Source organism: Melozone crissalis, unplaced genomic scaffold (assembly GCF_028551555.1).
Source record: "Melozone crissalis strain CALT ecotype California unplaced genomic scaffold, PUWL_Pcris_2 ptg000061l_1, whole genome shotgun sequence".
NCBI lineage: Eukaryota > Metazoa > Chordata > Aves > Passeriformes > Passerellidae > Melozone > Melozone crissalis.
The window spans coordinates 2,071,776-2,098,359 of record NW_026535839.1 but is presented as its reverse complement, the minus strand read 5'-3'; the positions used below and the strand labels follow the sequence as shown (position 1 = coordinate 2,098,359).

General features: G+C 50.9%; 1 protein-coding gene across 2 annotated transcripts in view; it reads right to left on the bottom strand.

Annotated features, from left to right (window-relative positions):
• SH3PXD2B (SH3 and PX domains 2B) overlaps nt 1–26,584 on the bottom strand; it is a 59,069-nt gene that overhangs the window by 15,494 nt on the left and 16,991 nt on the right. For both annotated transcript variants that reach the window (XM_054288047.1, XM_054288048.1), the window contains exons 3-5: nt 20,891–20,966; nt 10,736–10,812; nt 6,667–6,758 (exon numbers count right to left, since the gene is read on the bottom strand). In XM_054288047.1, coding sequence (XP_054144022.1) covers nt 6,667–6,758; nt 10,736–10,812; nt 20,891–20,966 — 245 coding nt within the window. The remainder of the gene's footprint in view (nt 1–6,666; nt 6,759–10,735; nt 10,813–20,890; nt 20,967–26,584) is intronic.

The window sequence follows — 26,584 nt, the reverse complement described above, 5'->3', positions numbered from 1 at the left end:
GGGGCAAGGAAGGAGCTGCAATTCCACTTTGCTGCTGGGATGTTCCTGGCAGGGACACAAAGAGCTGCAGGTCTGAGGAGCAGCAGCCCTGGCCCAAGCACCTCAGAGGGGACAGGAGCTCAGACAAGACAGGAAACAGCACTAAACTCCTGGCAGCAGCTCCTCCTCCTCAGATCCCTGCGGAGCAGAGAAGGGCAGAGCAGAGCTCACATGCGCAGCTCCATGGAAACCCATGGCTCCAGCAGAAGGGGAGGAAAAACCCCTCTGCCTTGCACTGTAGATCCCATTTAGCTCCAGCCCCCAGCAGCCACAGCACAGCTAGGAGCTGTGACAGGGGGACACCAAGCAGCCCCTCAGAGGTGGAAAAAGCCAGGAATGCTTCTCCAGCTGCTTCCCAGAGCGCTGAAGGCAAAGGTTGCTGTGTGACTGGAGCCTCACTTAAAGCTCTGAGCCAACACCACAGGCTCAGTGGGCTCAGCTCAGTGTCCTTCAAGAACCTCACAATGCCCTGAAAGGAAACTCTGACACATGGAGAACTCTTTGCACATTCAATAATCTCCACATGCCACGTTTTTTTTAGGAAAAGAGAGTCGGGTTTCTCAAGCATCTTCCCTAGGCAGCATCCCTGAGGATCCAGGGGTGGGAAGGAGTGAGAGGGGGAGCACAGAGGTTGAGCAAAGTGAGCAGACTTTAAAAATAAATTAAAAGCAAGTACAAAGAGGCTGCATTTCAACAACCTGTTAAACTACTCACTGCAGGATGCTGGGGACACTGAAATTCTTCATGGACTTACAGGGTCATAATTCAGGCAAGAAATGTTAACTAAAAGCCATTAATTCTAAAGCCAGGTCTAAAGAAGAGTTGTTACAAGCTGGCTTGAGTTTGTAAACTCTTTCCTAAGGCACATTTGGTGGCTGCTGGGCCAGGCAGGTCCCAGAGCTGCAGGGAGGCGGCCCTGAGGTTGTTACCCAGAAAAAGCCACCTTGCAGTGGGACTCACAGCAGAAAAGTGCCCCCAGATGTGGCTTTGGGGACCTCAGCACTGGCCCTGCTGGTGGAATAGGTGAAGGACTGGAAACCCAACAGGAGGAAAACAACTGCAGCTGCTGCAAACCCACACAGGAGCCACATCAAACAGGACGGATCTGAGGTCAGCATTCCAAGAAAACATCTCCCTCACATAAAAAAAAAAAACCTCTCTTGCAAAAAAAGTTGTGCTGTAACACAGTAATGCCACCAAAATAGCTGTCAGAAAGGGCTTCATCTCCTAAGCATCCAGCCAGCTTGGAGATGTTTGCAAGGTTTATGGAGGCAAGGAGCAGGGGACAAGAGAGCCCTTGTTGGGGAGAAGTGATGTTTAGCAAATGCTCCAGCAGCACTGAAAGGAGCCCCTGTCCCCACACTGCAGGGTCACTGCAGGGCTGGCCAAGCTGAGCCCTGGGGCTCAGGAAAGCCAGAGCCTGCCCAGGAGCTGGCACTCTGCAGGGCTCTGCAGAAATTGGTATTTCTGCCTGCTGTCAGCCAGGACAGCCAGCTCTCACAGAAAGAGGAGGAGGCTGCTCTGGAGCTGGGATCCAGCCTGAGCTCCTGGTGGGGATCAGCAGAAATGCAGAACAAACAACTCTGTGTACGAGCTGGGATCTGTCTGCAGAGCAGGACACGACCCCAAAGCCACAAGCCAGCAAAAATCCTTATCCAAAGCATCATCCACCAACCCATGGGTCTCTGGTCCAGCAGCAAAAGCTCCTGGAGTGGCTTCCTGCAGCCCCTCCATCCCTGAGCAGGGACAAAGTTCAAAGCAACAACTTTTATAAGTGTTTTATACACGATGGGCTGCTCAGCTCCCCAGAAATCCCAGAGAAAGATGCTTTAAATTGAAGAGGTTTCTCATGGCCAGGGTGGGAACAGCACAACAGCCCCTTCCCACCACACCCTACTTGTAACTGTGGGCAGTGAATAAATAACTGCTTGGTAATATTAATAACTAGTTAGTCATTAATATTAATAATTTATTAATGACTATTAGAGCCTTGCTTCTCTACAGAGTTAACCACTTGTAACTGTGGGTAGTGAATAAATAACTGCTTGGTAATATTAATAACTAGTTAGTCATTAATATTAATAATTTATTAATAACAAATAGGGCCTTGCTTCTTTACAGAGTTAACCACTTGTAACTGTGGGCAGTGAACAAATAACTGCTTGGTAATATTAATAACTAGTTAGTCATTAATATTAATAATTTATTAATGACTATTAGAGCCTTGCTTCTCTACAGAGTTAACCACTTGTAACTGTGGGTAGTGAATAAATAACTGCTTGGTAATATTAATAACTAGTTCGTCATTAATATTAATAATTTATTAATAACAAATAGGGCCTTGCTTCTTTACAGAGTTAACCACTTGTAACTGTGGGCAGTGAACAAATAACTGCTTGGTAATATTAATAACTAGTTCGTCATTAATATTAATAATTTATTAATGACTATTAGGGCCTTGCTTCTCTGCAGAGTTAACCGGGGCTCCCTGATGTCCCAGAGCTGGAACTGAGCTGGAGAGGGAGCAGCTGAATGCCTTGACTCAGCAGTGGCTCCGTGCCCACCCCTCAGACCTCCCCAGCCTCCTCCAGCACCTCTGCTGTGGTTAAAAGCAGCAAAGGGCTGGGGGGGGGCACACAGCAGCTCCCAGCTCAGCATCCTGTGCTGCCCAGGCCTGCTGAGAGACGTGGGGAGCAGGAATTTGATGACTTCTGCTCTTTGAAGCTGCAGGGCTTCCATCCAGCACCGAGGGGAAAAATCCCACATCCCCCAGATTGCTGACTTTCCAGAGGTTTCTTTTTCCATAAGCATTTCTCTTCTCCTCCTCCCCTCACTGCTCTTCACAAATTCCTCTGGATTCAGCCTCCTTCTGCCCCACACTGGGCAGCCCCGTGAGTTGGAAGCAGTGGGGTAATCCCAGCCAGGGATCCACATCACAAAGGCCACCAATTGTCACTGCCAATAGAACCCCTGCCACCTCCCCCTGCTCTCCTGTTTGATGTGGCCTCTCCAGGACACAGGAAAATTTGGGGAAAAGAGGGGATGGAAGGAGGGCTTCACCTCCCTCTTCCACCCCCAAATGCTGAGATTCCTGTCTCACTCCCCTCCTGGCTGTGACATCCTGCCCAGCTGGGAGCAGTGGTGCAAGGAGGAGGAATAAAGTCAGAGTTTGAGCCTTTTCCTCTCCCTTGGAGAGCAGGGGGAGGTTGAGAAGGGCTGAGCACTGCTCGTGATGTGCAGCACAGGGCAGCTGAAGGGGGCAGGAGAAGCAGGAGAGCCCTGGCTCAGCCCAGGGAGAGCCCCAGCTCTGGGGAAAACAACACCACAGGGGCCTGGAGAGAAAGGCTGGGGCTGTCCAAGCTCCTCTTTCCATTCCCAAACACTGCCAGAACCAAGGACTCAATTCACCCTTTGCAGTTAAAGCAGAGCTCCAAGAACTGCAGTTAAACCAGAGCTCCATGAATTGTAGTTAAATCAGAATTCCTTGAACTGCACACAAATCAGAATTCCATAAACTGCAGTTAAATCACAGCTCCATGAACTTCAGTTAAATCAGAATTCCATGACTTGCAGTTAAATCAGAATTCCATGAACTTCAGTTAAATCAGAGCTCCACAAACTGCAGTTAAACCAGAATTCCATGAACTGCAACTAAAGCAGAATTCCATGAACTGCAGTTAAACCAAAGCTCCACAAACTGCAATTAAATCAGAATTCCATGACTTGCAGTTGAATCAGAGCTCCACAAACTGCAGTTAAATCAGAATTCCACGACTTACAGTTAAACCAGAGCTCCATGAACTGCAGTTAAACCAGAATTCCAAGGGCTGCAGTTAAATCAGAATTCCAAGGACTGCATTTAAACCAGAATTCCAAGGACTGCAGTTAAACCAGAGCTCCACAAACTGAAGTTAAACCAGAATTCCAGGGACTGCAATTAAACCAGAATTCCATGACTTGCAGTTGAACCAGAATTCCAAGGGCTGCACTTCAGCAGAGCTCCAAGGGCTGCAGCCCTGGCCCTGGCAGGGTTTGACACCCTGGGGTGCAGTGAGTTGGGTGAAGCCTCATCTGCCCCAGACAGGACAAGCACAGGGTGGATCCAACAGCACTCACAGGCACGTCCCCTCCACTGCCACCCTCGTGGGCAGGGGTGGGCAGAGGGGTCAGCCAGGGATGCCCAGCGAAGGGACAGGGAGCAGGAGGGCTCCATGAGAGTGGCTGACCGGTCCTTTTCCGCTCCCTCATCCCCACCTTTCAGCCACCCAGCATAAAAATATTATCCTTTTATTTTTCCCTTTTCTTTTGCCCTTTCCCCCACTCTGTTCCTTTCTGGCTCCCTTTCAGCCTCCCAGAGCAGAATGTTTCTGTGCTGGATGAGGGATGACATCCGGGCCAGCCCCAGACACGCCGTCACATCTGATCCAGCCCAGCCGTCTATCACAGCTCCCATCTCCTTAGTGCTGAGCTGGCAGCACTCCAGGCCTTGGGAATGGGCTCCCAGCCCCTCCAGAGGACACAGCCAAGGACTTGGATTCATTAGCATTTTGAATTGCAGCTAATAAATACTCCTCTGGCATTTGGAATGGGATGGGGGACACAACGGGGATGTCCTTGGGATGCTGCAGGGCTTGGCTGATGGAGGGAAAGGGACAAGGGGCACCCACTGGGTCCCTCTGTGGGCTGCAAGCTTGGATCTCCTCCTGGAGAGGGGGAGAAAGGGAAGCAGCACATTCCCCATGGAGAGGGACAGGCAGGGAAGCAGCACACTCCCGATGGAGAGGGGCAGGCAACATGACCACCACTGGATTCAGCGTCAACTGCTCACCCTGCAGTGCTCAAAACTGTGTCACAAACTCACAGAATTCTGTACCCAGGACCCTGTGGATTGTCCCACCATAAAATCATGTTTGGGATTGGGCTCCAGGCGGTCCCTTGTGTCTCACACCCAAAGCAGGGAGGTGACAGGACACTGGCACTGAGGGCTGCAAGGACAGAGGGCTGCAAGCACAGCAGCTCCCAGGGCTGCCCCAAAGGTGTCCCCAGACACCTGAGTGCTCTGGCCACAGTGCCCACCCTGCCTCATTTCTGGCTCAGCCTAAAAACCAAAATAAAGGTGAAGAGAGAGGGTACAGACCTGACTCCTACTCCAAGACCTGACTCCTACTGCAGATCATCTCCTCTTCATGCAGGGCCCAAAGATCCCTGCACAGACATCCCAAAACAGCCCTACCCTATAATACACCCCCTCTGATGTCCTTGCAAGCTCATCTTGTCCTGGTGTCCCTTGCTTGCCCCTGAGAGATGACCTTTCCTTAGAGATGACGTTCCCAAAGGAATGACCTTCCCTGAGGGATGGATGACCCCGGGAGCAGCAGGTTAAGTGGTGAGCAATAGCTGGGCAGGACAGATGACAGCATCAGAGACAGCAAGCAATTAGTTAATGGGCTCTGGGGCTCTCAGACCAATCTCATCAGTGACCACGAGCTGCAGAGAAATGATGACAGGCCAAGGCAATAGAAACAGGAGCCAAAGGAGGAAAGCAGGGATGGGGGAAGGGAGAATTAAGAGAGGGAATAAAATAATCAAAAACCCAGGGAGAAGATGTAGAACACACAAGCACAGCACTGAGCTGGAGACCTGACAGGCTCAGCTGCTGCTCAGGGGAAAAAAACAAAATCCCTTTATCTACCTCCACACCCTGCCAATAGAGAGTGGTGTCAAATGAATTTATTGCCTCTCCCCTGACAGTCAGTCAGGCTCCTGCAGTGCTCAGAGCCCTGTCACAGGCAGCAGGGAAGGGAGAGCAGCACACCCAGGAGGCTGCTCAGATTCCTGCTGCTCGTGATCAGCAGGAGATGGATGGGTGGCTCCTGGCCAGAGCAGCTCACAGTCACAAGACTCAGAGCCACACTGAGTTGTGTAAGGTTCCCTGCAAACCTCCCTGGGTTTGCATGGAGAGGCTCTGGAGTGTTGTTATGGATGGGGTTCGTGGATATGGGGAGGGAAATGCCCTTCCAAGGAGCCAGAGGTTGGTGCAACTGTGTGAAGTGAGGCTCTTCAGGCTGATCATGCTCCTGAGTGCTATTTGCAAGGAGAAAGAGGCTCAAGAAGAGACCAACACTTCATGGAGTACAGAGAAGTGTTTCCACTTCCCCACTGGAGAAGGGTGCCCACACTGAGCTGCAGAGTGGGACCAAAGTGTCCAAATCCCAGACCTGTGACTCACAAGGGAATTGCTCACGAACACCAGAGTGCTGGGGATCAGCAAGCCCAAGGCAGTTCATGTCTCACCACCATCCCAGTTTGTGTCTCACCACCATCCCAGTTTGTGTCTCATCACATCCCAGTTTGTGTCTCACCACCATCCCAGTTTGTCTCTCACCATCCCAGTTTGTATCTCACCACCATCAAAGTTCATCTCTCCCCACCATCCCAGTTTGTGTCATCACCATCCCAGTGATGGTTTGTATCTCCCCACCCTCCCAGTTTGTGTCTCACCATCCCAGTCTCTCCCCACCCTCCCAGTTTGCCTCCACACCATCCCAGTTTGCATCCCCACCATCCCAGTGTGTCTCCCCCCCTCCCAGTTTGTCCCCCCCAGCAGAGGCACACCCACCCACTCACTCTTTGGGGGGGCTCAGGTCGTCGGGCCGTGTCTCGAAGAACTGCAGCACCTCCTCACACTGGGAGATGTAGGGGGGCAGCTGGATCAGAGCCTGGGGAGCAAACACACACACACACACTGCTGATAGCAGCATCCACACTGTGCCAGGAACCCAGTGCAGGGACCTGGGACACCAGTGGCACCCAAGGGGTTCCCAGCACCAGACCCAGAGAGCCCCTCTCCCACCCACCACCCACCCTGCTGCAGTCAGACTGAAGGAGAATAAGCACAGACTGCCCCAGACAGCTCCAGCCTTTGGGACAGATGTTGTGCCAGAGGCTGAGATCCTATCCAGCCTCCCAGCTCCATTTCCCATCCCTGGGAAAGGCTGGGCACTTTACATGTGGCAGGCTCTCAGTGCCACCCCAGCACAGCCTAAAAATGCTCCTTTGGGCAATGGCAGCTTGGGAAGGGGCAGGGAGAGAAGGAAGAGGCAAGAGCACAGACACCAGGGCTGGGAGGCTGCTGTGCTGCAGGAGATGGAAAATTCCCTCTGCTTCTTTCCCTTCAAGGAATCTGTTGTAAAAAAGCTTCAACAGTGGGACTGCAGGGTGAGAGTGCCTGGCTGGGAGGGCAGTGGGAAAAGGGAGTATTTCAGATCAGGGAGCAGAGCTGCAGCTTGAGCTGGAGCAGATTTACACCCAGATTTCTGTGCAATTCCCCCTCCCCTCTGTTTGCAGTCCCGTGACAGCAGCGTGGGCACAGCAAACCTCCCCTCATTTCTGTCCTGCACACAAAACCACAGCAGCAGAGCCCTGGGGTGGCCACAGAGATCAGATGTGGCTCCTCACTGCCCCAAGGGCTGGCCCAAAGCCCTTCCAGCCATGAGCAGCCGTGCCTCGGTGCCAGCACAGCAGCCTGTCAGCCCACTAATCATGGGCCAGACTGAACAGCATCATGTGAGACACAGCACAGAGAAAACCACTCCATCCATGGCTGCTGGGCCCAGGGAAGGGCTATTCAAATATCAGGTTTTGTGTGCATGCCATTCCCATGTGGTACCACTCCCCAGCTCCAGCATCCCATGATCTAAGTGATTTCCCCTTGCCAAAATCCCTGGGTTTTGTGGCCTGGAGAAGGCTCTGTGCCTTCTGGAAGGAGGGGATGATCCCAGAGAACACCCTGGGCTGGAAGGAGGAGACACAGGGCCCACAGCTCATTTCCAGCACGTTTGGAAGGAAGCCCACCTAGAGCTGGCTCTGCTGAGCCAAGCAGGCCACAGCTGTCCTGCTGGCCACAGAAACAGAGGCACAAACAGCCTGGTGTCTGTCTGTCCCACCTCTGGCCCTGCCTGGTGTCTGTCTGTCCCACCTCTGGCCCTGCCCCCCAAAGCAGGGCACAGCTTTGGTGCTGGAGCCACACTAAAGTCACCTTTCCCATCCTTCCTGCAGGCCTGAGGGGAAAGGACCAAAGACAGAGGATCCTTGTTGGGTTAAAACCCATTTTGCAGGCAGTGAGAAAGGATTTTCTTGCCTTTCTCAGGGCAGCAGAATTCTCAGGGGGCCACCCAGTCTCTTTGGGGTAGAGCATCACCACTCCTCCATCACCCCCCTCTGACACTTCCCCAAAATCCCTCAGACAGGAGGAAGGCAGATCCCACACCATGGGAAAGGCCAAAGAGAATAAACTGGAGGAATGAGAAGACATTTCAGGCCTCTGCTCCCTCTCCTTGCCAATCCATGGCTGTCCCAAGTCTCATTTAGCAACTCATCGCTCCTACCAGTTTGCTCTGATTCCTTCACTGCTTTTCCTGCACTTTACCTTAAATTGCCACGTTTCCAGTTCAGCAGGAGCTGGAACAGAGCCCTGTGAAAGCAGTGCTCCCCTCCCTGCTCCTCTTCCCTGCTTCCACCCCAAATCTCACCCATCCTCTTTGCAGGGCTCTCCCAGAGAACGAAAACACCCAACTTCCCCCAGAGGAGACGATGGCAATAAAGAAAACCTTCCTCTCTCAGCTTCCTCCTGCTAATCCCCAGCTCATTTCCCATCTCTGCTCAGCCCCAGAGCCAGCTCAGCCCAGCTGCTTTCCGGGTAAGCAGCAGCAGCTCAAGGCCAGGGGGAGAGCTGGGCACTGCTGGGTGATGCATTAAAGCACAGCTCCCTAAGTGGGTCACAGAACATCAGCCATTACCTTCCTCTTGTTAAGGAAAATGGCTTCATTATATTTGATGCCACTAATGGCATTGCTCTGCAAGAGGCAGCTGCAGCATTTCATCACTGAGGGACGTTTTCTTGCCCAAAATGGGATTTATGGCTGTGTCTGTCTGTGCAGCGACACAGCTCAGTGGCCAAGCACCATCAGCTCCCCCAGGACAGCTCAGAGCACACCTTGCACCCCACCTTGTGATTCTCATCTGCAGCCCCTCTGCAGAGCTGTCAGGATGCATTTCCCAACCCATCTCCATCCCTGGGTGTCACAGACATCTTTTATGGAAAATCCTTTCCTTAGGATTTTTCCTCCTGAGAAGCTGAGAGACCTCAGGAACAAAATGCAAACAATGGTTATCTGCTGCTGTGGAATGCAACAGGTGCATCTGGGATTGGTCTCATGTGGTTGTTTCTAATTAATGGCCAATCACAGCCAGCTGGCTCTCTCTCTGTCCAAGCCACAACCTTTGTGATCATTCTTTGCTATTCTTAGCAAAGGTTTCATTCTGAGATGAAACCTTTTCTTCTATTCTTTTAGTATAGTTTTAATATAATAATATTAATAAATATAAATAATTTATATTATTAAATAGAAATAATTTATATTAATAAAATTTTATATTAATAAATATAAAATTAATATATATAGTAATATATATCATAAATTAATAAATAAAGCCTTCTGAAACATGGAGTCAGATCCTCATCTCTTCCTTCAACATAAGACCCCTGTGACCACCATCACACCTGGGGTTGTTATTCCTCCCTGGCTGAGCCCCAAACCCCAGAGCCTCCCCCACCACACACAGGCACTGCCACACCTCCCTCACCTCAGGGATGCCATGGGGATTTTACCATTTTCCCATCTTCCCCCGTGGGTTTTACAGTCTTTGCATAAATTTTCAACATTACTCAGACTGGATTTTGGAGGTGCCAGTCCTACCATGGCTGCTGCAAGCACTAAAGCATGTTTTTGACATGATGAGATGTGACACACTGGATTTGTGTGAAAATAGTTCATCGTGGACTTAAGAAGTTTGTTTTCCCTGCCAAAAAAAAATCTGCCCTAAAAATCATAATTTCCCTTACACTTCAGCCCAGTTTTATATCCTTCAAGGGTATGGAGCAAATTGTCTCAGCCTTCTCTCTGTTCCAATAATTTTCTGAGGTACAACTCATCTTACCCTGGTTTTGTAACCAGTAACTGGAGCCTGCATCCCAGTTTGGAGCCACCCCACCATCCCACAGCCTCAAGTGCTGTCTGCCACATCAAACAGGAGGAGTTTTCCCAAAAGATGGGAAAGGAAAGGCTCTCAAACCAAGTCCTGCATGGAGCCATTTCAGTGCAGACCTGTGGTGATGGACACAGCCAGGTCCTGCCCAGCCCTTCCAGAGCTGGCTCTGCTCTGCAGCTGGAGAAGGGACAGGAGGCAGGCAGAGCCCAGCAGCAAGGTGCAAGCTGCACCAAGGGTTGGATATCAGGAAAAAGTTTTTCACAGAAAGAGTGATAAAGTTCTGGAATGTTTTGCCCAGGGAGGTGGTGGAGTCCCCATCCCTGGGTGTGTTTAACAAAGCCTGGATGTGGCACTGGGTGCCAGGGTTTGGTTGTGGTGCTGGGGCTGGGTTGGACTCGATCTTGAAGGTCTCTTCCAACCTGGTGATTCTGTGAGTTCTGTGTGTGATCCTGTGCGATCCTGTGTGATTCTGTGAGGTTCTGTGTGATCCTGTGTGATCCTGTGTGTGATTCTGTGATTCTCTGTGTGATTTTCTGTGGGATTCTTTCTGTGATTCCTTGTGTGATTCTGTGATCCTGAGTGATTCTGCGTGTGATTCTGTGTGATCCTCTGATCCTGTGTGACCCTGTGATCTGGATGCCCTTACCTTGCAGTACTCATCGATGGGGATCAGCCGTTTCACCGCCACGTCGCGGATGTGGCTCCGGCGGAAGAGAATCTTCCCTGAAACACCAGAGCAGACAGGGACACGAGGTCAGCTCAGCACCCTTTGGGATCACTCTGTCAGGACCTCTTCCCTGCACCCCTTCTTGTTCCCAAAAGCACCATACCCAAAAAAAGCCCACACACAGATTAAATGCCTCCCCAGAATCAGGCACAGTTCAAGTGCAAGGACATTCCAGGAGAGACAAGAGAAAACAGCCCCCAGCAAACTGCATCCCCCTGGTCTCTCACCAGTGATGAGGAGCATCCCCCACACAAATCACACCCCTCTGTTTGCTGCTGTGCAAGCCTGGGCTGGACAGAATCCCTGGCAAACACTGCAGGACATCCCTTGTGCCATTGTCCAGGGTGCCCAGCTCCAGTGTGGCAGCAGCCAAGCCCAGAGGGTTTTTCCCTGTGCAGCTCCTGGAAGCCACAGTGTCTGCAGCTCTGAGTCAGACCTATAGAATTTTCCTTCCTGTCTGGGGTTTATTTTTGTTCTCCATTAATGGGATCCTCTTGCCACTCCGTTTCCTCCCCTCTGGTTATGGTACAGGCCTCTTTCCTTTGAAGCCTAATGAGTCCTAAATGCTTCAAGCTGCTCTCTCAGAGAACAGACTCCCTGGTTTAAGGAGACAAAAGCCATTAGCAGACAGTGAAACAGATCCCTGATCAAAAGGGTTGGTGCTGGCAGCGTTTCAGAGCACTTCCCAAAGCTCCAGGACCTGCTCTGCAGCACCATCACCTGCAAAACTGAGCTTTGTGGCAATGAAGGTCCCTCAAGTTCCTCCTGGCAGCTCCAATACCACAGGAAAATCTTTTTTTATGCTTGTTTGGGTTTCCAATCCCATCCCTGAACCCCAGGAGAGCAACAACCCCTTCATTTATCAAAGGGAAAGCCAGAAGCCAAACTCCCCTCACTCCACCCCTACAAACCACATGAGAGCAGGGAAAAAGCCCCTGGGGAGCCACACCACGGCTTTGTCCCTCTGTCCCTTTCCCCTGAAATTACTGAATCCAGGGGCTGCGTGCTACCAAGAGCAGGGCACAGCAAAATGGTCACAGGGTTCTGGCAATTTGAAACCCAGGGCTGAGTCATTGATCGGAGTTTGAACTCCAGGGCTGGGTGATTTATCCCAGTTTGCAATGCAGGGCTGGGTCACCCCCTGTGCCTCTCCCTGACTTGGCCAGGGGCTGCATCACGGGGGACTTGTGCAAGCTGCCAATGCATTTTTGAAGCAGAGAGGAACTAAAGCCAAGCCAACTCCAGCTTGCAAAGAGCACGAGCAAGAACCTCCTGGAGGAGCCAAATCTCCTGCCAGGCTCAGTGAATGCTTTGGAACAGGGCTGGATCCACTCAGAGGCAGCTCCATCCTTGCCCTGCAGGGAAAGGGAGGGGGTCAGGCAGCTCAGCCCAGCATTGCTCCTCATTTCTCCTCAGTTCTGGGCCCTTGGCAGCAGGGCTGGGACACTGCTGGTGGGAAATGCTCTGATCTGCAGTGCATTCCCTCTCAAAGTGTGCCAATGTGACCGTGCTCAAAGGGGTCTGAGGATGAGGGAAGAGATGAGGATCTGACTCCATGTTTCAGAAGGCTGATTTGTTATTTTATGATATATATTACATTAAAACTATACTAAAAGAATAGAAGAAAAGGTTTCATCAGAAGGCTGGCTAAGCTAAGAATAGAATAGGAAGGAATGATCACAAAGGTTTGTGGCTCTGCTCTCTATCTGAGCCAGCTCACTGTGATTGGCCATTAATTAGAAACAACCACATGAGCCCAATCACAGATGCACCTGTTGCATTCCACAGCAGCAGATAATCAATGTTCACATTTTGTTCCTGAGGCCTCCCAGCTTCTCAGGAGGAAAAATCCTAAGGAAAGGATTTGTCATGAAAAGATGTCTGTGACGTGCCAAGAAGAGCCAAATCTGGCAGCCTTTGTCACAAAATCCCCCTCTATTCAATCTTCTCCTATTTTGAGGGTGAACAGCCTGGGAACAGGGGATTTCTCTGGTGAGATTGGGACCAGCACCCAGGCTGGAGCTCCGTTCCTTGCCCTGAGCAATTATCTCCCATCTGGCAAGAGAATGATCAAGTTTTGCCTTTGCATCAGCAATCCCAGCGTGTTTGCTGCTGAGGATTGTGCCTGAATGATGATTGCTAAAAAGATGAATGGATCACACCAGTTCTGCTGGCAGAGGTAAGGAAGGGTTGTTCTGGTTCTGGGCCTGCCAAAGTGAAATCACTGCTGGGTGGGTAGGTTACAAATGGCTGAAATAATAAGCTCTGGGTGTGGGAATATTGAAATGTTTAACAAACATATGCTAGTGAGTAATAATAAAAAGAATACAGTTTGGGGGAATAAATTCATCACAAGTGATCTTAAATTAGCCCAGGCATGGAGCATGTGAAGCAGCAGGAAACCCAGCTCCTCTCTCCATTTGCTCTAGAGCTGGTATTTTTCAACAAGGAAGTTTATTTTCTAACAAAAAGCTGACTTTAATCAAAAAGCTAAATTAACATAATTGCAGCTCCTTCAGTGCTGCCAAATCCAGCAATAGAAACCCTTGAGCTGACAGGCAGGAGAGAGCAGGAAACCCCTTCCCTCCTGCAAGGGAGAGGTGGGCAACCTGCAGCATTTCCCTGGGCAGGTTTGCCTTGGTCCACACCTAAATCTGGGAATTTAGGCAGGAATTTCAGCAGAAATTCCAGTGGGGATTGCTGTCCAGTGGGGCTTTTCCCATGGCCCAAGACAACAAAGCACAAGTGTCACAGACATCTCTTCATGAAAAATCCTTTCCTTAGGATTTTTCCTGCTGAGAAGCTGGGAGGCCTCAGGAACAAAATGCAAACATTGATTATCTGCTGCTGTGGAATGCAACAGGTGCATCTGTGATTGATCCACGTTGGATGTTTGTAATTAATGGCCAATCACAGTCAGCTGGCTCGGACAGAGAGTCTGGGACAGCTGCCTTTGTTATCATTCTTTGCTATTCTATTCTTAGCTTAGCTGGCCTTCTGATGAAATCCTTTCTTCTATTCTTTTAGTATAGTTTAATGTAATATATATCATAAAATAATAAATCAAACCTTCTGAAACATGGAGTCAGATCCTCATCTCTTCCCCAATCCGAGAACCCCTGTGAACACCGTCACACACAAGGGGAGCACAGGAGACTGAGGGGTGCAGACAGCACCTGAACAATGCTGCAGCTCCAGGGGATGGCTCCCACTCCTCATTCCCAGAATTCTCCCCCTGGTGCTTTTCTGGCCGCTTCCAGAGCCTGTAAGAACCCTCAGGCAGGTCCTGGCAGTGCCCAAGGCCAGGCTGGACAGGGCTGGGAGCACCTGGGACAGTGGATGTGCCCTGCCCATGGCAGGGTGGGTGAGGTGACCTTTAAGGTCCCTCCCAACCCAAACCATCCCATGGCTCCACAATTCCAAACCCATTTTCCCCTCCCAGCACTGCTCCTGCCCCAGGATGAGCAACACCAAGGACAAGAGAGGTGAAGGGGGCAGCTCTGCTGGGGATGGGTTTCCATCAGCTGCAAAGGCCAGAGCTGCTGCAGGCTCCATTTGCTCAGCTTCCCTCTCTTGTCACGATGCCAGGAGTCAGAAATAATTAGATTTTCTTATTTACATAGATAATGTCATGCATGAGCAATGAGCAGCGAGGCTCCATCCCTGCTGGCAGCAGGAATCCCCTCCAGCAGGAAGTGTGCTAAAATCCACTGTAAAAACACCCTGAAAATGCACTGTCCTTCACAGAAACAAACAAAGCTGAGAGAGCACGGAACATTTATCACCCAGGAATGTGTCAAACAAGTTGATTTTGGAAAAAGACAGCTGAGATAAGGCTCCAACACACAATGGCTGTGCAAGCACCCACGCTCCAGAGTGTGCTGCCTGCTTTTTCTGGACTTTAAAAACCTGTTAATCCCTACAAAGGAAAAAAAAAGCTCCACTGAAGGGATTCTGTCTGGCCATGAAAATTCCTCTGGTGCCAGAAAGGATCTGATCCTCAGGAGGGGAAGAACCAAACTCCTCTGTGGGTAATCAAGGCTGATTTGCTTTATCTGATTGATCCAGAGCAAAAATTGATGGAGCAGGTCTTAAAGTGGGGGCTGGAAAAAAATGCAGCCAGGTCCCCATTGCCTCAGGTTTCATTGGGACTGAGCAGTGTCAGGAACCTTGGGGAAAAGGCTGAGCAGGAATTTGGGTCTCCAGCAGGGTGAGCCAGAGCAGGGAGGTGACAGGAGGGGTTAATCTGTCCAAACAAACAGAAACAGGGACACAGGCATCTGTAAATGGTTCCCTCCTCCTGGGGGAATTCTCCAGGCAGAGCTGGAGCTGTACTGGGAGCAAGGAGATGGGAAAAGAAAAACCACTCCCCCCACCAAAAAAGCCAAAACCAAAACAAAACAAAACCAACCCCCCCCGAAAAGGAAAACAACCCCAAAAAACAAAACAAACAAAGAAACAAACCAAAAAACCCCAAAAACCAAAAAAATCCAAACAAAAACAAACAAAAACAAACATAAACCCAAAAAAACCCAAACCAAACCAAAAACAAAAACCCCCCAAAAATGAAAAAACCCCAAACAAACAAAAAAACCCCAAACAAACAAAAAAAAAACCAAAAAAACCAAACCAAAACAAAAATGCCCCAAACAAAAAAGCCCCAAGAAACCAAAAAAAACCCCAAACAAACAAACAAAAAAAACCCCAAAAAACAAAAAACCAAAAAGCAAACAAACAAAAAAACCCCACCCCCCCAAAATACACAAACAAACAAACAAAAAAACCCCAAAAACCAAAAAAAACCCCAAAGAAACAGGCAGAGGGACCTTAAGTAGCCAAACAGTGGAGCCAAAGGCTGGATGTGCAGCAAGTGAGAACCCCAAACACCCCCAGGGCAGCCCAGCCCGAGCCAGGCAGGGATTCCAGGGGTGGAAAAGCAGCTGAAGGAGTCCCCCCCCTCCCCACGGAAAGAATTCACTCCTCTGCACCTTCCAGTCACATCCAGCCCTTCCCCAGCACGGGTTCCAGGCTCGCTTCAGAGCACAGGCAGCCCTGGATGCACGCACACGTAATGAATCCCAGCCCCTGGAGCTGCCAGCCATTCCTGGGATGGCAGATGGGGTTTGCAGGAGTCCTGCACTGTGCAGGGGCTCATCCTGCCCTGAAACCTGCTGCAGCACAGATCCCACCTCATCAGAGCACAAAATCCCAATGAGGACCCCTGCCCTGTCTCCAGCTTACAGGAAGATCCAACAGGACTGAGCAAAGTCAGGTACCAGAGCTGGCAAATGGATCAGTTTTTGTAGAAAGGGTTAACAGCAGGCTTGTTAGCTAAGCTAAAGGAGTAAGAAGAAGCTAAGAAGCAAGAAAAAGCTGATAAAGAGCTCTTTTTAAAGTTGTGACTAAAGAGACTGAAAGAAGAGAAGAATTGAAGAAAGATAAGAGAACTTTGCAACTATATGAAGAATTTAAAAAAGTTAGTTGAAGTCATTGTAACTTTCACCAATAATGTTGACTTATTGTAGCCAATAGTTAAAGTAGAAGAAGCACAAACAATTAAAAAGTGTATAAAAAGTCAGCCACGTTCAATAATAAAGAGTTGCCATCTGAGACTGCTCGTGGTCTCTGCTTGGTGTCATGACTGCCTCGACAAGCAACAAGTTTTCTCCCATTACTCTCACAGAGGTTTTGTGGGGAGCCAAAGCACCCTCACAGTTATGCTGGGAATTATGCTGGCCCCAGAGCTCAGAGCTCAATCCTGGCCCCAAAGCTCAAACTCAAGCCTGGCCCCAAAGCTCAAACTCAAGCCAGGCCCCAAAGCTCAGAGCTCAAGCCCTGGCCCCAAAGCTCAAACTCAAGCCCTGGCCCCAAAGCTCAAACTCAAGCCTGGCCCCAAAGCTCAGCCAGGCTGGTGGGCTGGGGAGGGAGCAGAAAGCAGGGCTAATTCTGCTTTTAAAAACAACCTCCCCAACCCCTCTTTGTCCTGCTCCCTTCACTCAGAACCTCACTGCTAAATCTTCCTGAAAAGCAATTTTACAGCCAGAGTGAGCTCAGCCTCAGGCAAGCCCTCCTTGCTGGGGCTCACGTTTCCAGGCAGGCAGGCAGGAGAGCTGGCCAGGAGCTGCTCCAGCCCCTGGGGCTGCAGGGAGCCTGGAAAGCTCCACGTTCCTCAGCAAAGCTGTTTCCTGAAGGATCTGGCACAGCCCTCCCCGCTGAGCTCATTTGTTTGCTCTGCTCCTCCTTTCTTTCTTTCTTTCTTTCTTTCCTTCTTTCCTGGGGTCTCCATTGCCCTGTGCCAGGGTGGGACCTGGGGTGATGTCCCAGCAGGGCTCTGTCCCTCTGTCCGTCTGCAGCTGCCCAGAGCCCTGCCAGGGCACAGCTGGTGCCAGCCAGGGGCTGGGTGCTGCCACAGCTGCTGCAGCACCACAGAAAAGCTCTGCCAGGGGCTCATGGCCAGCTAAGAGAGCTCAAAAAGCACTTCAGATTCCCCTCAGAGCTTTCCAGGCACAGAGCAGGAGCACTGCCAGGAAAATCCAAACACCACCAGGCTCTGCTCTGTGGGATGAAGGTGGTGCCAACACCCAGAGAGGGACAAGCCCTGGCCCCAAAGCTCAAAGCTCAAACCCTGGTCCCAAAGCTCAAGTCCTGACCCCAAAGCTCAGAGCTCAAGCCTGGCCCCAAAACTCAGGCCCTGGCCCCAAAGCTCAAAAGTCAAACCCTGGTCCTAAAGCTCTAAATTCAAACCCTGGCCCCAGACCTCAGACCCTGGCCCCAAAGCTCAAACCCTGGCCCCAAAGCTCAGAACTCAAGCCTGGCCTCAAAGCTCAGGCCTGGCCCCAATGCTCAAGCCCTGGCCCCAAAGCTCAAGTGCAGCTGCTCTGCTTTGCAGGACCCAGCTCAGTGGCTCCACAAGAGCTCAGAGGGCTGAAGGAGTTTTGCACTTACAAAATCCCCTCCTGAGAGCATCACAGACCTGCTCAGAGAGGCCAGAGCCTCCAGAAATTTCCCATAAAAAGTCAAATCCTCAAAGCAGGCGCTCACAAAATGAGGCAATGCAAAGGCAGCAGAGTTCCTGTGGGCTGGGGTTGGGATGTGGGGCAATCCTGGAGCTCCTTCCCATTCCAGGAACCCAGCCTGACACACAAACCCCAGGGCACCTCCTCAGGTCGTGGTGCTGACCCCAACTTGGGACACTTTGGGGTTTGTGAGGGAGCCAGAGCTGCAGGAGGAGCATTCAGCAGGACAAAGGGGGTTTGGGGAGGTTGTTTTCAAAAGCAGAATTTTGGAGAGCTGCAGTGGCCACAGGGCTGGTGCTGCTCTGCAAGGGCTTCCCAGCAAGCAGAGGGCTTGCAGGAAAACCACAGCAGCCAAAGCTCCCCTGCTAATGAAACTCAGATGCTCCAAATGGGACTGGGAACAAACTCCAGCATTCCCAGAAGCTGAACAGAACCTAAACCCAGCAAGTCTAGGGAGATGGAACCACCTTTGTGCAGAAAACCAGTCCCAGGCTCACGTGGATGGCACCCCTGGGCTGAGAGAGACAAAGCTGGGGGTCAGCTGGGACAAAACTGGCTGTCATCTGCAGCCATGATATTTTCTGAAAAATCATTTCCTTGGGAGTTTATCTCCTGAGAAGCTGAGAAGCCTCAGAGGAGAAGAAAAACAATAATTATCTGCTGCTGTGGAATGCAACAGGTACATCTGTGATTGGTCTCGTGTGGTTGTTTCTAATTAATGGCCAATCGCAGTCAGCTGGCTTGGACTCTCTGCTCAGTCACAAGATTTTATTGTCATTCCATTCCTTTCTATTCCTTGCTAGCCTTCTGATGAAATCCTTTCTTCTATTCTTTTAGCATAGTTTGAATATAATATGTATAATAAAAATATAATAGTAATAATAATAATAATAATAATAATAATAATTATAATTATAATAATAATAATAGTAATAATAATGTATAATATATAATATATAATTTATATTATACACATTATATATTAAAGATTGTATATTATACAATATCTTAAATATTATATAATATATAATATATAATATATAATATATAAATAGTTTTAATATAATATAGAAAATAAAATGGCCATATAATACATGTATTATATGTATTATATATACTTATTATATATTATCTATTATATACAATACATATGTAATACATATATATATATAATATATATAATAAAATCAGCCTTCTGAAACATGGAGTCAAGATTCTCATCTCTTCCCTCATCCTGGGACCCCTGTGAACACCACCACAGTCATTCCAAACTGGGAAAAGATTCCAGAAAGGAACCAGGCTTGAGGACAGCCAGAAAATATTGAAAGAGCCTTCCTCCCTCCCAGGTGAAATCCTCTTCAGAAGCAGAGCTTCCCACCCTGTCCCTGGGGAGCTGTGGCTCTCTGAGCTGTCCACCAGCAGCCTGGGGAACAAAGGCACCACAACCCCCAGCTCCAACAGCACCTTCCCCCAAGCACAGGCCTCTGCAGCTGGCCCAGCCTTTCTTTTCCAGCAATTTCCACCCCCTTTTTTCCCACAGTGGAAACCCCAGTGACACGTTTCCGAGCAAAGGGAAACCATTCCAACACCACGGAGAAACAAACTCTGGTGAGTGCGAGCAGCAGAGCTCTGACCAGGCTTCCCTCCCAAAAATAGCAGAGTTCTGGTGGGAATTTTCTGCAGAGCACAAATCCAATTTTTCCAAGTGATGGCCTTTGCCAATTTGGCTTCCATCTCTCCCTGCTGGCAGGAGCATTTGTACAGCAAGAGCTTTTCTGCTCTAACCCCAGGTGAGCTTTTCTGCTCTAACCCCAGGTGAGCTTTTCTGCTGAGCTTTGCTTTTGCTGATGTTACAATGCCAGGACAAGCCAGAATCACAAACCCAGAGCAGATCCTCTTGCTCAGAAAGGGGTGGAAATTAAATTATTTTCTATTTTTTTTTCCACAGCACTCAGAGCAAAGCAAACCCCACAAAGGCCTTTATGTTTCTAGAAGAGCCAGGAGGCAGAGCACAGCACAAAGAGCTGCGCTAAACAGACCTGAAAGTCACTGGAAGTGATTATGGTGCTGTGACATTCCTAAATATGCTCATTAGCTGCTGGGGGTGGGGGTAAAGACAACTCTGTGGCCAAAGAGACTCCCCACAGGCTGCTTATTTTCCCAAGGCACATTAAGGCTCTTTTTTCCCCCACAGCAGCAATCCCCACACCACAAAGTGCCCCAGATTATCACATCTGCTCTCTGGGCATAAAACCACTGGTGCTGGACATGGCACAGAGCTCCTGGCTTTGAGCAGGGCAGGAAGCCAAGGCTGAATTCCACTTTCTTGCCTCCTCTCTGGTGTCCCCTGGAGCTGCACAGGACAGGGAAAGCAGAGTGGGAGCAGTTCTGGGGCTTCCACTCAACAATTCTGGAGGTTCATTGTGGTGGTGTTCACAGGGGTCTGAGGGAAGAGACGAGGATCTGACTCCATGTTTCAGAAGGTTTGATTTATTATTTTATGATCTATATTATATTAAAACTATATTAAAAGAATAGAAGACTGGATTTCATCAGAAGGCTGGCTTAGAATAGAAAAAGAAAGAATGATAACAAAGGTTTATGGACAGAGAGTCCGAGCCAGCTGACTGTGACTGGCCATTAATTAGAAACAACCAACATGAGACCAATCACAGATGCACCTGTTGCATTCCACAGCAGCAGATAATCATTGTTTGCATTTTGTTCCTGAGGCCTCCCAGCTTCTCAGGAGGAAAAATCCTAAGGAAAAGTTTTTTCAAAAAAGATGTCTGTGACAGTTCAGAGAAATCCTTGGGCTTCCACTCAACAATTCTGGAGGCTCGCAGAAATCCTGGAGGGTTTAACACCCAATGAGCACACTGCTGACAAATCTGAGGTTTTAAAGGACACACTGCAGGCCAGGAACTCAATGCTGCTCAGATGGTGCAGGGGATAGGAGGTAAAATCTGTGTATTCCCACACATGTGTGTGCTCCCAGTCCCACAGAGCTCCTGCCATGCCAGAACCACTCTGGATCCTGCTGGAGCCCCTGTCCTACCTGGCAGAAAGGGGATGATCCTCTGCTTGGGGTCCTTCTGGCCTCCTTCCATGGGGAACTTGTCCAGCATCTGCATCTAGGAATGGAAATGCAAGAGAGGTGAGGAAGATGAGGGATTCACTGGCAGGACACAAAGGCACTGCCCAGGAGAGAGACAGAACACAGCAGAGACTCCAACACTCCCTCCTTTGGGAGGAGGAGGAGGAGGGAGATGCAAACTCTCCTTTGGTTTCCCCAGGGCATGGATCTGAAGTGTCTGCCAGGATTTCTGCAGCTCCCTGGTGCCCAGGTGCTGAAATGGGTCTGGCTGGAGCTCTCTGCCTAAAGAATTCACATTTATGGAAGCACTGCAGACAGCCTGCCCAGGAACTGTCCTGAGCACCTGGAAAGTCCAACCTGCAGCCCTGCACAGGCAGCAGTTACACTTTTTGTCATTGGATCTCTGGGACAAATTTATTTATCCCAAACCCTGGGATAAATTGTTGAGCAAACCTGGGGGCACTGGGGCATTTCTGGGGGCACTGGGAGCAACCCTGGAGGCACTGGGAGCAACCCTGGAGGCACTGGGGTATTTTTGGAAGCACTGGGGCATTTCTGGAAGCATTGGGAGCACTCCTGGAGGCACTGGGGACAACTGTGGAGGCACTGGGGCATTCCTGGATGCACTGGGAGCAACCTGGAGGCATTAGGAGCATTTCTGGAGGCACTGGGAGCCCTCCTGCCCCTGCTGCAGCCCCAGCTGAGCATCCCTGGCTGCAGATCTCCTGAGCTCCAAGGCAGAGCTGCACGCTGTGCTGTGCCAGCAGCACGTGCCTGGGCTGTGCCTCTGGCCAGAGCCCTCCCCAGCCATGTGATCCCTCCAAAGCCATCCAGAACTGCAGCCCAGCCCATCTCCAGCTCCCTTTGTGCCCTGCTCAGTGTGGGGAGCCCTTCTCCTTGCTCCAGCCCAGCCCGGGGGCACCAGTACCACCCCCAGACCTGCACCATGCAGCCTGCAAGGAACAAATTGCTCTTTTTTTCCTTGCTGGGAGGAGGAAAAGGGGCTGCAGAGTGTCTGGAGCAGCCTCTGGCATGGACAGGAAGAGGAGAAGGTGGGGAAGGAGAGGGCAGGGGGGATCCCATGGATCCCAGCCAGCCTGGCTGCCACATCACCCAGCCCTGGAGGAGGCACAGCCAACACCAGCCCAGCTCTCCTGGCCATGAGCCTGTGGGAAGAACTGCTGAAAACCTCACTCCAAGCAAAACAAAGCCAGAGCTGGCTGTGAGCACGGGAGGCAGCTTGGGATGGCACATCCAGGAGCACAGAGCCACAGAAACACAGCCTGGGCTGGGGGATCCTCCTGAGCTGCACACACACAGAAAACACAGAACAGAGCAGAGAAAGAGGGAAAGAGCAGAGACAGAGCCTGGGGATGCCAGCAGAGACAAGGGAGAGCTGGCAGGGCTCCAGGCTCTGGGGTTCCCTTTCTGTCCTCCCTGTCCTGCAGGATGGGGATGCAGCACAGCTGTCACACTGCTCCTGCCAAGGAAAGCCAGGGAAAGCAGCTCCAGCTCTGCAAAAGGGATGGGAAAAGGGTAAAAGTGCAGCAACCCCACAAACCCTGGGGGAGGGACACAGGGACAGGCACCAGAGGGTGCTCTGCAGGTTCCAGTGCCAGATTTGCCACGTAGGGAGGCAGGAGGGTGGCATGGAGACACTCACACAAATTCTCTTTGCAGCAAAGGTTCCTCTCCAAGCCCCAAACAGGGCTGCTCCCATCCCATCCCATCCCATATATAATATAATATAATATATCATATATCATATATCATATATCCCAGCCAGGCTCCCAGGGACAGGGGCAGCCAGGGCAGCAGAGATGCAGCCAGACACCAAACACAGCAGAGCACAGAGGGGCCAAGTCCTCTTCTCAGCAATGCACCCAGCCAGCCCAGGGAGGAAAAAACCCCCAGCAACAATTAATCTATTGTTTCTCCCCTTCCAAGATTATTTTTAAGTATTTGTGACAGAGAAGGAGAAAGAAAAAGGCTGGACTGGATGAGTTTGAGGAATTCTGGTGTCTGCTGTGACAGGGAAGCTCTGTATCCCATTTTTTACTGATCCCTTTGCAGCAGGGAGAGGGATCTCAGGCCCTGGAGCCAGGGCTGGGGCACAGAAACCCCAGTGGGGGATCCAGCCCAGGCTCCCACACCAGCACAGGGCACATTCATCCACATTTATCTCCAGCACCAACTAATCTTATCAGTGAGCTGTTTTCCTTAGCCAGGAATGTCTGGGCAGTGAGTCTGGAGCGAGGCAGACTCTGAGAACTCCCTGTCCCCATCCCGAGCTGTCCATTAACAGGGAAATACAGGAAAAACAAACCAGGATAACCCCCCAGGAATGGGCAGCCTGGAAAAGCAGCTTTGTACCAGCAGGCTGGCAGAGAGCTGCTGCACCAGCAGGAAAGCCGTGAGATAAAATCCTAATTAGAGCAATTAGGAGTGCTGCAGGGGATGCTGGGGACAGGGGAGCGTCCCTGCCCAGCAGGATCCTGGCAAGCAGAGGGTTTGGCCCAAAAAGGAGCTGTGGAGCAGTGCCAGGGGGGTTCACAGCGTGCACACAGGGGGACCCCAGAGACCTGAACCCTGCACAGCCCCTGCAGCAGGACATGGCATTCCCAGCTGTGGGGACTCAGGACATCCCTCTGGCTGCCCTGGAGTGCCAGGACCATCCCAGGGGCCCAGACACCTGGCACAGAGCCCAGGACACCTGTGGGTTTGATTTAGCCCTTGGAAAAAACAATTCCAACAATTCCAACCTTATATGAAAGATTACAAGCCATGGAAGTTTAAGCAGAATGAGAGTGAATTTCTCACAGGGTGAAAAATAGATTTTTGGAGTTTTTAGAATGGAGATTTAGGGGAAAAGATGGAGGAATCTGTCCAGCCTTTCTCCTGCTTCTTGGCCTCCATCTTCTGGGTGATGGTGGCACTTTTGGATTGGTTTAGAGTGGAAGCTCACTGTCTAGCATAGGTGATAGGTGTCGGAAAGTAATTGTAAATATTGTACACATAGTTTTTAGTATAAAAAGCTAACACTGCCCTGGGAGGTGGCACCAGGGACCCTGTGTGGTCACAACCCACGCTGGGATTTGGGGATTTGCTCTCTTGGCCGGCAGAGGCTCAGCCTCAAACCACATTACTGCTGCTCTGTGCTCCAGCAGGGAGAGCTGCCCCAAGCCCTGGTACCCAGAGAGAACAGCCAGCAGGGAAAAGGGCAAAAAAGGAGTTCAGCAAAAGGAGTTCAGCAAAAGGAGTTCAGCAAAAGGAGTTCCACAAAAGGTTTCCCAGTCTGGGGGCAGAATCACAAGAGGCTCTTTGTGAGAAGGACAAACTGCCGTGGAGCAGGGAGGAGCAGGGCCAAGGCTGCTCCCATCCCATCCCCAGCTCCCCAGAACCCATCCCTGCAGGGTGAGCTCAGAGGGGACAGCCCTGCACTGCCCCCCTGACCCCAGCTGGACACCAGCACCAACTGGGGCCACCAGTGTCCCACTGGGAGCTGGGAAAGGGACACAGCATGGGGGACACAGCTCCAGGCTGGGAACCAGGGACCTCTCAGAGTGCTCCTGCAGATCAAAGCGCTGGGATCAGCTGGTTTGGGGAAGATCTGCCAAGCAACAGTCTGGGAAAGGGAAATCTGGCAGCAGCTCACAGGCTGTTTAGTCTCTCTGAGATGCTACAAGAGGCACCTTCCCTGCATCCTCAAGGGCTGTCTGAACAAACAGGGGGTGAAAAAATCCCCACAGCAGCCCAGAAGACAGAGGGATTGACAGGGAGCAAGTTCAGATCCCAAATGTGTGGAATGAGACAAGAGAAATGGGCAGGAACTGATGCCCAGCAAGTTCCCCCAGAACTCAGGGAAGAGTTTCTGCCCTGCTCAGTGTCCAGGGAAAGGGCTCCAGTGACACCAACACTGGGCACTGAGAAGGGCAGAAACTCTTCCCTGTGTTCAGGTGGAACTTCCTGAGCAGACCCTCAGGGTCTGCAGTGCCCTTTTTTCCATCCCTGCATTGCCCTGGAGCTGCTCTTGGTGACATCACTGTGAAATCCTCCCTCATGTGGGGACAAAAATCCCTCAATATTGGCTTTTCTGCTGCCTTGGAGCACGGGACAGCAGGGGAAATGGACGGTTTGGGTGCTTAGCAAGAAGCGTGATGCAAGAAGAGGGTCATGAGGCTGCTGTTCCTGCCCTGAGCTCGTGCTCAGCTCAGACCCTGCCTTGTCCTGTCTGGATCCCTTCAGCTTCATCGACTCCCCCTGCAAGGGCAGGACCAGCCCAGCTCTCCTTTCTGTCTCCCACTCCCCATCCAAGTGCACAGATGCACTCCTTGGCTGCCCAGGGTGTGTGGGTGGTGCTCAGAGCAGCCTGTGCTGCACCAGGAGCATTTAACAATAGAGCATTTAACAACAGAAACAGGTCCTGGCCATTTCACCAAAAATCCCCCACTCTGGAACACAGCACTCCTTCACACTGATTTACTGCTCTCCATCCTCAGCCTCTCCCCAGGCAGCATCAATCAGATCAAACTGGCTCATTTTGGAGCCAGGGCTGCTGCCACATGATATAAATTGAAGGTCCTTCCCCCAGCAGAGTGGCTGTGTTGGATTGATTAAAAGCACGTGGAGATGCTGGGTCTCACTCAGGCCAGAGCCACAGAACCTCAGCAAGCCCCAGGGCACAGCAGGAACCTCCCCAGGGACAGAGAGGGGCCCTGGCAGGAGGGAGGAGCTGAATTTCCAGAGCTTTTCCAATAATAAATATCAGGGGAGTGCAAGGGCATCATCTCACCCTGGCTCAGGGAGAGAGGAAACAGGGAAACCTTCCACCATTGCATCATCCAAGGGCTGCCCCCAAAATCCACACTGCATTGTCAGCACAAGCCCCCAAGGATGGAACTTTTATCCCTCCCATCTTTTTGGCTCCTTCCTCTCAGGATCAGGGCCTGCCTGGGATGTGCTTCCCCAGGGCTGGCAGGGCTGTCCTGCAGCTGCTCTGCCAAGGTTCCAGGGGGAAGGAGCCATGGGGTGCCGGGAGGGGTGAATGGGCACAGAACAGGCTCAGAGCCAGCCCTGCTTTGCCCTGGGGGCAGCTGGAACAAGGCAGCATCCAAGGGAACAGGGGGAGAGGGACTCACAGCAAAGTGGGAGAGGGAGATGGGCTTGGAACAAACCAGGAGCCATGGAGAGCTGCTCCCAACCTGGAGTAAGTCAGGAACCATGGAATGTTGTTCCTAGTCTGGAATAAGCCAAGGAGAGCTGTTACCAGCCTGGGATGAGCCACGGAATCCTGTTCCCAGTCTGGAATAAACCAAGAGCCATAGAGTGCTATTCCCAACTTGAAATAAGTCAGGAACCATGGAGAGCTGTTCCCAGGCTGGAATAAATCAGGAACCATGGAGTACTGTTCCCAACCTGGAATAAATCAGGGGTCATGGAGAGCTGTTCCCAGTCCAGAATGAGCCATGGACTCCTATTCCCAACCTGGAATAAGTCAGGAACTATGTAGTGCTGTTCCCAGTCTGGAATAAATCAAGAGCCATGGAGAGCTGTTCCCAACCCTGGAATAAACCAAAAGCCATGGAATCCTGCTCCCAGCCTGGGATGAGCCATGGAGAGCTGTTCCCAACCTGGAATGGGCCATGGAATGCTGTT